We start from the raw sequence: 12,234 nt of genomic DNA, 5'->3' as shown, positions 1-12,234 counted from the left end.
AAAGAGGCAGCTCTAACTTAATGAAGGGGTCACTTTTTAGTAAAAAAAAAACGTAAATGGCTACTTGGAAATGTAGATACTGGAAATGAAATTCATGTTGTTGGAAATATTTAATTAACACAAGGCACCCTGTTAAAATCTCCTTTTCCCCATCTTGTCCAAAATGATATTTTTAACTATCATGCCAAATGTTCCAACATTTGTCTCTTAATTCAACAGACACCTGCCACTCTTCCTCCCTCAGCACTCCAGCCTGTTTTTGCTGTTTACCTTGAGTCTGCCGAAACGAATCAAATTGAGTCTGTTGTCCCTGTTCTTGTCTGATAACAGAAGGCCCCACTCCTCTCCTGCCCTCTAATCTTGGTAGGCACCCACAATCCCTTTTGTTTCCATACACCCACTGCTTCCATCTCCTGAAACCCACCCACTGGAACTCATGGGCCATGATCAGCAAAATCTCCTGAAGACACAATTTCTCCTCCAGACAGTCCCTTCACCTTGTCTTTTAACTGAACGTTGACTGTCCCCAGAGGACCCTGCTCCTCCAGCATGCAGCTGTCCCCAGCGATCCCTGTTTCCATCCTCACCCTACTACAGTCTATTCTCTGCATAGCCATCAGAAGGATGCTTTTAAACCAAGGTCAGCTCACGTCACTCCTCTGCTCAAAATCCTGTAATGGCCCCCAATTTCCCTCTGAGAGGAAATCAAAGACCTGGCAAGGGCCCACAAGACCTCATGCTACCTGCCAAAACTCCCGTTGCTTCTCTGACTTCATCTTGCCTCCTCTCTTCTTTGCTTACTTGGCCTCACCCACATTGGCCTCCCTGCTGTCCTTCAGGTACATCGGGCATGCTGTATCTATGGTAGGGGTCTTCCCCTCTACTTTTAATGTCCTACTCTCAACATCCACATGGCCAGCTCTCTCCCCTCCTTCACATTTTTTGCACAAGTATTACCTTCTTCATGAGCTCTATCCTGACCATTCTATTTAAAACTGCAAACCTCACCCCACACCCTCAGTGGCCCCAATTCCCCTTGGTTGCCTGACATTTTCTTTTCCCATACTACTTCTCATCTTCTAACACACAATTTAATTTCTTTGTTTTTATATCTGTAGTTTATTGTTTTTATCCTCTGGTAGAATGTTAGCTCCCCAAGAGCAGAGATCTCTATTTTATTCTCTGACACATGCCAAGTGCCTAGGATGGTGCCTGTCACATGGGAGGCCCTCAGAACATATTTGTTGGATAAACTGAATAAATATACTCATAAGGCTAATTTAAACAAACAAATTTCTTGGCTTAGGATGATCTGATTTGAGTGAACTCACGTTGATGCTTATTGATTCCACCCTCTCATTCTAGCTACTTATGAATCAATCATCCATCTGTGAAGTCATGACAGATAATTAATTTAGTTGGGGACTAAATTCGCTATTCTAGAATAAGTTGTATCTCTCTCTTCTTTATGTTCCTACAAATGTATGTGTTTCAACTTTTGGGGGTCAAAGAGTGGCTGTTTCTCTGCTTCCTCTCCATTGTTATCATATTGATTCATACATCATTAATCCTCTTATTTGTATTTTTCCTCTTACTGAGCCTAAAAACCCAATGAACCTTATTTTTGGTACACTTAGCATCTTTGAATGTTTTAGGTCATTCTTAATAGTCATTCATTTTGCCTTTAGGTCAAAGGACTTAACTAGGGTTCTTTCTGCTTTTTAAGGTGATCTGTTCCCTTGACATAGATCTTTTTTGCTTAATATTTTTATATGCTACAGTTTCAATATGAAGCTTAGGCTAGAAACTACAAGAGAAATGGTCTATATAAATCAATGAATCCTATCTATTTCCGGGTTGAGAGCAAGCCATCCCTCATACTAACAATTAAAGGACTGTCTTTAAATTCTTTACCTTGAGGACATGCTTTACTGTCGTTGAGTCATTTGATTTCAAAAGACCAGTCACATTTTTAGCCAGTTCCTCATGTATAGTTCTCTCCTTGCACGCCCTCGTCTTGAAAACGAACTGAAGAAAATCCAAAGAGTGAAAAAAGTTAAATACTTTAAAAAAACAAAGCTTCAATAATTATGTTCCATGAGTAACTCATATTTCAAAATTAGCTGCTCATGCCAGATTTTGTCATGAAATAAACAAAGGCCCAACGATAAGTATAATACACACCTCTTCCTATTTAGGGCTTTGCACAGGTAGGGCCTTGCTTACCTAAGCTCTCCTTGAAACTCTTTTGGTAGAAATCAAAAGAAAGAGTCAGAGAGCAACTTAGTGGGTTCAGGGAAACATGGGGGGCTTTGACCCACCTACTTAGGACACATTTCCCCTTCTCCTTCCTTCCACTGGTAACAGGTGACCTGGTAGCAATTCTTCATCCTGAAAGGGTAGAGCACCCACTCAAATAGCCAAGTGGGGAAGCAGGTGCCTTCCAGAGGCTAGTAGGTGAGCTCCCCACACGCCCAGGGTCTACCACCTCATGCTTAGACACAGCTATCAAAGGGTTCATGAACATCCGCTGTCAGTAAGATCACAAATGCTGCCCACTTTTTTTTCCTCAAAAGGTTGGTTTTGGCATGCACCACTGAGTGCATGTAATGATTTTAGTTTTCAGTGTTTCTTCATATATTTTAAGGATATCAGTTTCAACTAATGTGCATACATTTCAAATATAAAATGCTTATTACTGAATTATGATATTTTACTTATGAGTTGGGTTTGCCGCAAGGAAGGTAATTTCTTCATAGTAGTCACAATTCACACTTCACTATAAGCAAGAGTGAAGGCAGGGAAGAAACTCAAAGCAGAAGCACATTCACATTTGAATCTATGATCATTTCTTTGAACTTCGTAGCTCATTGACAGCTAAGTTGTCTTGATGGGGCCTGACTTCTCCAAGCTCATTCCAGAGGAGAAAGACAAAGCTAAGAGGTGCGTGAAACTAACTAAAATCAGGAGGAGTACAATCTTTTCCCCTCATGGATTACAACTCATATGAGGGTAGTCATCAACTACCTAACCCCATGCACTGCCATTTAGCCCCAGGGGCATTTCAACTAGCTCCGAAATACTCTTATTTTAAAATTTTGGCTAGAACGTGTCAGTGCCAAGAGTTGCTGTAAACCATGGCATTTAATTAGACTGACTTTAGACATACATCTTTGAAAGAGACATGGTGTATGTACGCATTTTGGGTATTGTAGATGGGGTGAGTTAGCAGCATTTAGCACCACTGAACTTGAAATGGTGTTTAGTTTGCTTCTGAATAAATATCAATTACACTGAATAGCACATCTTTCAAAGACATTGAAGCACGTGTTGGTACCAGCCGATCAGTTTTTATTATATTCCTAGGTGCAGACCTTAATAATTATCTATATGTTAAAAAATAATTTTTTCTACCTATGGTAAAAAAATCAGACTCCTTGGTCAAGGTCAGGCTATAAACCACGTACTGCAACGAGTCCAATCATAGAATCACAGAGTCAGATGTTCATTTGTTCCATCCCATCTCACTTCAGAGAGGAGAAAAATGAGGTTCAGAGAGGTTGATTACTCAAGTTAACTATTCAGACTTGACTAGCACCTAGTTTCTCACTTGCTAGTTTAGTGCTCTTTCCGGAGTAAAATCTCAGTTGGTTATATTCACTAGGCTGTCTTCATTTTAGATACATGAAAATATGTTATAAAACATCTTTAGGAATTGTTATCAACTTGAAATTCCACATAGGTGTATTTCTGGATTTGAATCACTTCAAGGCAAACTAAATAAACAATTTCGGATATTACAAAATCAAATGGTCTCTTCAGGATATTTCAAACATCCTGATTAAAAAGAAAGACCATATTAGGATGCATTTTCAATATACCTCTCTGAGTATCATAGGTAGCATCTGAGAGTTGACTTAAGGTTCTCTTAAGGAACCAGCCTTGACTGTCACAAAAATAGTCACAACGTCAGTGGGTTCTTGAAGAAAGTTTCAATGATTCCATTGGAACAAGGTAAATGTACTTGTGTTGAAATGAAGATGCCTTTGTGTAATATGGATTGGGGAATGTTTTTCTTCTCAGCCCCTTTGGAGATTGAAATGGAAAATGGAGGTAAGTGTTGGGAGAGTGAAAGTTCTGTAGATGTTTCTGTTGAATGTAAATTCATCAATACACTGGAAGAGTACACTATGACTCTGTCTTAAATAGAGAGCAAACTAAAGAGGTATTTCTAGGCGGAACTGGCTTTCTGAAATTGAAATGTAGATCTTATTGGGTAAATTATACCACAGGGACATTATTGTGAAGTCTATTTTTGGCATACAGGCTATGTTAAGGAAGGGTATACATTCATACTTAGGTATTTGGGAAGACAACTAACATTTCAGCATTTATATAGATATAAAACTGTAAGGAAAAAAATTCCACACTGATGGTATCTCAGAGGGCTTCATGCCAGATTGAAATTTCCAGTTATTTCCTTTTACAAGAGCTTTTAAAATTTTTTTACAAGTTTCTAGCACAAAAGACCCAAAACTTTTCTCTAGTTATCTTTCTAGCCAACTAAAATATATCAGTATATGTCTATCCATATATACTAATTAACTATATTCTTTTAATTGAGAAAAGTCTATGCCTCAAAAAGATTTAATCTATGCATAGAAAAAAGTAGAAATTTAGGTCCTCCATGGATTATAAAGTATTACTAAGGTACTCTTATTTATCTCTGGATGCATTCCTTCTTTTCATTCAAGACGACATTTAGGCAGCAACTATAATGTGCAAACATCATCCCAAGTTCACTGGCATTAATTCACAGGCCAACTGGAAATGAGAATATAGACATGTCCAAGTGAACACCTGACGAAGGACGCTGGAGGAAGCAGTGCACACTGATGGAATGGGCTAGTGGTTCATGCCAGAGGATAAAGGACTTAACATACCAGAAGCAGGTACAAATATACAGTAACTGGGAAAATGAAATAATGCCTGAGAAAACAATAAAAAGAGCTAAGAAAACATTACAGAAGAAACATAGAGCATTCAACAAACCAAGAGGAAAAATCTTCCTTAAATTTACACGGGAATTTCATTTATTTGTAACGTTGACTTTACATTAAAGTTTTCTCCTCTATCTCTTTCTTTGCTCTCTCTCCCCATATAATATTCATTTGCGCATGTACATGTTATTTATACATTTAAACATTTAAGCAATACATCTAGCCCATCAATGCAAAGAGACAGATTTCTAAGTAGCTAAGGGGAATGCTTAATATTGCTGTGGGTGGGCACCACCCCGCTAAAGGGAGTAACTTCCCACTTCTTGCAGACAGGAGATGAGACAAGCCACACAGTGCAAGGGGATATGACCAATGTTCAAGTGCTGATTTCATACCTTAATGTACGACTGGACGGAGTGGTCCAGCTGCTCTTCATGGCACTTGGCTACAATGTCGGTCAAAACCCTAGAAACACAGAGCTGTTCAGTGGCCTTTCTGGAGAATGCAGGAAAACACCACTTGGTTTGTCATTGGAGTGTTTGGTAAACTGGGTACTTAATCATTAGCGAATGAATGAATCAATTTCAGACTCCCCCTCATCCCCCTTATTCCCCTGTACCGAGTATTTGATAGTTATATCACCTGTGAGCCATTTCCAACCTTGAAATCTCTAAACACTAAGATATAAGTAGTGTCTTAGGGCTGCAGTATCACATTGCAGATTTTTTGCCAGAGTTGACTGGGCTATTACGATCTGCGTGTTTGCTGACATTGTCTTCTTGGAAAAGTGATCATTTTTAGTACCTGATTAAAACTTAAGAACTTAACCTGTAATTACTTATCCTATTCCATTTTAAAAGGGCTTCCCATCCAACCTAGAGGCGCTATATATGCTTTTGGAAAAAGTAATTAGGCGAAGATGTAGGGTTTTGTGTTTTTTCCCCTTAGCTGGGATAGGGTTTCTCATAGCGGTGGTGGGATGGGTTGAATTTTTCACATTAACAATTCCAGTTGCTTCATGGCTGTAGTGCTTAGGAATATCTCAGAATTTCAACAGATCTATCAGCTGAAATATTTAGGAGGCTTGTCAACACAGACCCATATATTCATGCTGAAAAGAGCATCAGTTGAAGGCAAAGTTGGGGACTTTTAATCTGGGTCCAGAACTGGCTGGTTGTGAAACTCTTAGAAATACTTTAATTTTTCAGAGCCTCAGGGCTCTACTTTCAAAACAAGGCTAAACATTCTCATTCTGAAAGAGGTTAATAATATGCCTGTGAGTTAGGAAGGTACTGGAAATATTTCAATGTCAAGAGAAATGGTTTTCCAGAGTACTGCAACTAGTAGCTAAAAAAAAGAATATCAGGAATATATCATTCAATAATTAATTCAAAGCACTATCTTTAGAAAGAGGAAAGGTGATTGCCAAAGTCACTAGACAGATTAGGATTGTTGAAAGAATGTAATATAGACAAACAAAGTGATAACAGTTAAAGAAAAATTGAATATTAAAAAAGACATCTAGTGGGAATGTGAAATGGTATAGTCGCTCTGGAAAACAATTTGGTATTTTCTTAAAAACTACACATGCAACTATCTATCATATAACCGAGCAATTGCACTGGGCATTTATCTCATAGATATTAAATCTGGAAACAACCCAGATGTCATTCGATAGGAGAATTGTTAAACATGCTGTGGCATGGCATACTACTCAGAAATAAAAAAGAATGAACCATTGATAGATGCAACAACCTGGATGAATCTCCAGAGAATTATGCTGAGTGAAAAAAGCTAATCCCAAAACGTTACATATTTTCATACTGTATGATTCGACAGATATATGGAAAATAAAATTTTAGGGATAAAGGGAGGGCATGGGGATGAGAGGGAAGTAGTTGTGGCAATAAAAGGGCAACAAGAGGGATCCTTGTGGTGGTGGACATGTTCTGTACCCTGATTCTTTCAATGTCAATATCCTGGTAGTGATATTGTCTATAGTTTTGCAAGATGTTGCCATTGGGGGGAACTGGGTAAAGGGAGCATGGGATCTCTTCACATTATTTCTAACGACTGCATGTGAATCTATAATTATTTCAAAATAAAAAGTTTAATTAAAAAACACAAAGGAAAAGTTTAAAAAGAGGCCTAAAACTTTACTTGAATGATAATAACAGATGATTAGAATGTAAGAATTCAAGAGTGAGAAAGACTTAAATTTTAGATATGTGTTCAAATGAAAGGCAAGTGTACACCATCAGCTATAATCAAAAGTTTTATGTAACCACAGATGATCAAGTCTCTTCTCCTAAGGCCACGGTATGGGTACCTGGTTATCGCTGTACTAATTTCATCGTCTTCATTCTGTACTAGAACCTTGAAGAGCTGATTCAAGATTATAGGCAGAAAACTCATGATGGAGTGAATCTTTTCCACACGCAGTAAATTCTGTAGTAAATTGGCAGGAAAAGAAAAGGGCATTGATTAAATTTAAAGAACATTCTGCTGATGTTTTTCAGAACCTGACTATGAATACCGAAGTTCACCTTTATCTGACATTTTCTTCATTGCATTTAGTGTGGCATACAGGCACGAGGGTTATGTTGCAAGGACACTGTATTTAATTAACTAATTTAAAATCAATTGATTCTGATTGTCAATCATCTTTCTTTTGGAAAAACTGATCTTTGCTTGTTTTTTTACTCAACAAACAGAGACTACTTAGAAAAAGTGAAATAATTATTACCTCTTTGTTTGCTACTCAATGGAAAATGTAAGGGTCTCTTTTGCCTATTCCCACCCTGGAGATCATGAAAATGATTTGCATGTCATGTTACCTCACAAGAGGGGACAAAACTCGAGGTAGGTGACTGAGACATATCTTTCTCTCTTTTTTGGCACTGTTGGAAAAATGCATTCACGTGCGGATCCTGAAATAGCAAGAAAAAGCGTTTATTTCTGATGACACATAAACTGTGTAACAATCATGGTGATGGGAGGTGAGCATTTCTGTAGGACAGAGGCCTCAGCGTGCAAGTGCTTTATCAAGGAGACAGCGGGACAGTGCTTTCATTCCCTCGAGACATTCCGGCACATTGAAGGCTCCACCTGAAGGACGAAGCTCACCCTCTCCTGTTTCATTCTCCTAGCTCTGTTTTCCTTCTTGGCCACATGACAGTGGCTGGAGAATTACTTCCCTTGGTTCTGTTCCTTTCATTTTTTTAAATTGCCTTCTTTCATCTTCTGCTCCTGCTATTTCTACAGATTTCTACTAATTTTTCTTACATATTCCTTAACACAAGGGAACGTGTACTCTTTTATGCGCATTGAGATATTTTCAGACTTCAAATGCCCGAATTAGTCGAAAATTAGGAAGTCTACACTAACATCATGAAATAAAACTGACTCTTATCCTTTCTTGTGGGCTGAATTGCATCCCCCCAAAATCCATATGTTCAAATCTTAACTCCCAGTATCTCAGATTGTAACTGCATTTAGAGATAAGGTCTTTGAGGAGGTAGTTAAATTAAAATGAGGCAGTTGGGGTGGCCCAAATTCAACATGACTGACGTCCTTATAAAAGAGTGAATTTGGACACCAGAGACACGCACACGCAGAGGAAAGACCACGTGAGGACACGGCAAGAAGGTGGCTATCTAGAAGCCAAGACAGAGGCTTCAGAAGAAACCAACTCTGCCACTAGAACTGTGAGCAAATAAATTTCTGTTGTTTAAGGCGCCCAGTCTGAGGTATTTTGTTACGGCAGCTTGAGCAGACTAATACACTCTTTAGTGCTACTTCCTGACGAGGGTACCTTGGAAATTCTCTAAGTTCTGTACTGAGGGTCGGAGGTGTGTAGTCAGCAAGTGAGATTTCACAGAACTTTAGTGAAGATACACTCTCTGGCATTTGTCGATTCTAGAAGGGCATCTGTGGTTTGCTTTTTCCCTCAGGTCAGTGTCTGTATGTGTGTGTGTGTGTGTGTGTGTGTGCGCGCACAATATTTTTAGATTCACTTCATTTATTCATCTATTCAACAACTATTTATTGAAAGCTGACTATGTGCCAGGCCCTTGGCAGGCACGGAGGACAGAGCAGAGGGCAAGGAAAACCCGCTCCCTTCCTCTGTGGTCCTTCCATGATGCCAGGGAGTCAGGCACCAAACCACAATTTCCACACATACTTATTTGATCATAATTAAACAAGTGCTTCAAAGGAAAGCAAGGTGCCATGTGGGTGTATGATGAGACGACTCAGCATGTCTGTGGGATCAGGGAATAGGGAAGGCTTCTTTGAGGAAGTGACATTTGAGCCAGATCCGAAGGATGGCTAGGAGCTGGCCAGGCCAATGAAGAGAGGAGACAGAGAGGGAGAGAATTTCCTGGCTGAGGAAAGCCTGTGTGTCAGAAGGATCACTGGGTCTTGGGGGAACTAAGGAGAGCACAGCGTAGGAGAGGGTCGTGGGCATTTGAAAACTGAGGTAAATACTGTGATGGAGGAAAGATGAATGGGTCCCCCCAGGGTGACGAGTGTGTGGGCGGTGAAAGTGGATGTAGGTAAAGGTGAGTAGCGGTGGGTCAGAGAGAGGCCTGGGCTGTTTGGAGGAAAACAGTAGGAAGCATGAGAAAGAGAAAGTGGGGACATTCTGAGATATATAAAAGCAGGACTGGGTGGAGAATGACCATTTGGTGGGACTTGACGAGGGCTGATGACATCAGAGAAAAGATGGGTTTAAGGAGTTATGGGTATAGGACTAGGAAAGAGGACTAAATTTGGCTTGAGGCACCAGAGGTTACTGAGAGAAATTTTGATCCAATATATATGTGGTACCTGGATTATCTTGTTTTTCTTCACAACCAAGTATGGGCTAGAGATAGAGCAGCATGAAACTACAATCAAAAAGCAGATCCACACTGAATTTAAGAAAGGAGAAATACATAGTCTATGGAGTTGTAATAATTTGCTTTGTAGTTTATAATTGGTACCATAAAAGTCCTCACTTTATGGTAAAATAATCTGCCTTGCAATGGAAGGGGTGAGTTTGTGGTGATTTGACAATGATAATTCCATTTGTATAGCATTTTGGAGTTCATGAGATATTTTCACAAAGTTTCTCATTTTGACCCTCACTACAACCTTAGGTAGAGAGATTTTATTGTTGTCATTTTCCTGCTGAGGAAATAAGGACTGCTGGGTGAAGTGACTTGTCCAGGGTCACTGAGCCAGAAATTGGCCAAGGTGGCTCTCAAATGAAGTTCTACTGACCTCATGGTCTTGCCACTGAGGGAGCCTTGGGTAGGCATTGGGAATTAGACTTAGGTTTGTTTTTTTTTTTTTTTTTTTTGAGGAAGATTAGCTCTGAGCTAACATCTGCTGCCAATTCTCCCCTTTTTGCTGAGGAAGACTGGTCCTAAGCTAACATCCATGCCCATCTTCCTCTATTTTATATGTGGAACGCCTACCACAGCATGGCTTGCCAAGCAGTGCCGGGATCCGAACCGGGGAACCCCAGCTGCCGAAGAGGAACATGCGCACCTAACCACTGCAGCACTAGGCCAGCCCCCAGACTTAGTTTTGAGGTGAAGGTCCAAAGTCTTTATTTTTAACATCTCACATTTTTAACACTTGGGTGTTGTCATTGGAAGCAAATCATCTTCCAAGGGGAGGGTCATCTTGATAAATACACTTCTGGTATCATGGTCTGCAGTTTTATGGCGCCTGGGCTTTTATGGGTTAGGGTATTCTATCTCTCCTGGAAGAGGCATAAGATTATGGCGCAAATATTGTTCCCTTTCAATCACCTGCTCTTCTGACACCTTGTGAAATGGCGAGTCTCCTCCCGTAAACACGGGAGACACCTTATAAATCTGTGTTGGAGAAGATGCTGCTATTTCCGGATGACACTTACCTGAGTATTCACTGTTGATACAACAAATGTCGATACTTTGAAAAGTGGTTTGCCACCATCAACCCATTTAATGTCACTCCCAGCATGCTGCAAAAAAAGAGTTTGTTACTGTCAGCATGGCAGTTTGAGAGAAAGAAAATAGGTTCTTTAGTTTATATTAATTTGCCATCCTGATCCACTAACCTTATATTACTATAGAGATGGAAAATAAAAGATGTAAATACATGGCAATATTGGTAAATCAGACTAATGTGATATCAGGGGATCATTTTTAAAAGATCATTTTTACTAGCCATGAATTAAACAAAATATTGAAAATATTATAGGTATACTTGATTTGTAACTACAATGATGCATACACCTTAGTGGGTTAATTTAAATAGTAGAAAGAAGATAACCTCATGCTACTTAGCTCATGTATTTTCTTCGCTTAGATTATACCCCTTTCCATACCTTTCCGCTTGCGGAATCCTGGAAGCTTAAATAATTGGGAGGCAGGCTTGTTGCTACTGGGATATTGTACTCCTGAGAAGCTATCTGATCATGCTTCAGCAGAGGAAGCCATGCATATCCAACTGTCCAAAGGAACAGCAAAGAGAAAACTTTTGAGTACAAACCTCCATGACAAGGAGTGAAAATAAAGCTATTTATCACTTATGAATACCAAACTGCACTAAAAAATTTCAATAAAACAGAGCTTTTAAAATACTTTCCAATTCAAGCCAAACAGATGACATGTATAACTATCTCAGATTGCTTCCTGTCAGTACCTGATGTTTCCAGAGCCTCCTTCTTTTTGGCGTTAGCTTTTGCATTTATGTCACAAGTGACATGATAAAAAGAAAACAGAATATGATGCTTCTCATGGAGTTGTGTTGGTAGCTCAATTTTCACCTGCAATGAAAGAGATAATAGCATGACTGAGATTCAAATAATTTGCCCAGGGTCAGGGCAGGACAAAGCATAGGCACCTTGGCCTTTTAAAAAGTCTTTAACTGAAATCTAGGTCCGTATTTAACAGTGTTAGAAGGACTGATTTAACTTGATAAATATCCATCTTGCTAGTAGTTAGTGTTAAGATGTTGATATTTTTACTTCTTTATTGTGGTAGATGATGACCATTTAGAACACCGAGTGTTTTTCATTAGATAATTTATGCTACTATAGTATGGATTCAGACACACACAAACACACACGCACACAGACACAACTGTAGAATGTAAAGAAGGCAGATTGAGGACCCATCATCAAGGGACAATATTGAGTGAAAAATAAGTCCTGGCCTCCTACAGTGTGTGCATGGACCAGTTGCACGAACATCACTTG

At 39.4% G+C, this 12,234-nt stretch overlaps 1 protein-coding gene across 4 annotated transcripts in view; it reads right to left on the bottom strand.

Moving 5' to 3' along the window:
* DOCK10 (dedicator of cytokinesis 10) overlaps positions 1-12,234 on the bottom strand; it is a 262,527-nt gene that overhangs the window by 60,811 nt on the left and 189,482 nt on the right. For all 4 annotated transcript variants that reach the window (XM_046644370.1, XM_046644368.1, XM_046644369.1 and 1 more), the window contains exons 20-26: positions 11,679-11,802; positions 11,362-11,483; positions 10,909-10,995; positions 7,838-7,930; positions 7,330-7,448; positions 5,396-5,465; positions 1,915-2,028 (exon numbers count right to left, since the gene is read on the bottom strand). In XM_046644370.1, coding sequence (XP_046500326.1) covers positions 1,915-2,028; positions 5,396-5,465; positions 7,330-7,448; positions 7,838-7,930; positions 10,909-10,995; positions 11,362-11,483; positions 11,679-11,802 — 729 coding nt within the window. The remainder of the gene's footprint in view (positions 1-1,914; positions 2,029-5,395; positions 5,466-7,329; positions 7,449-7,837; positions 7,931-10,908; positions 10,996-11,361; positions 11,484-11,678; positions 11,803-12,234) is intronic.

Source organism: Equus quagga, chromosome 17 (genome assembly GCF_021613505.1).
Source record: "Equus quagga isolate Etosha38 chromosome 17, UCLA_HA_Equagga_1.0, whole genome shotgun sequence".
In the NCBI taxonomy this organism is placed as follows: Eukaryota; Metazoa; Chordata; class Mammalia; order Perissodactyla; family Equidae; genus Equus; species Equus quagga.
Note: the sequence above shows the minus strand (reverse complement) of the source record. Positions and strands in the feature narration are given on the sequence as shown.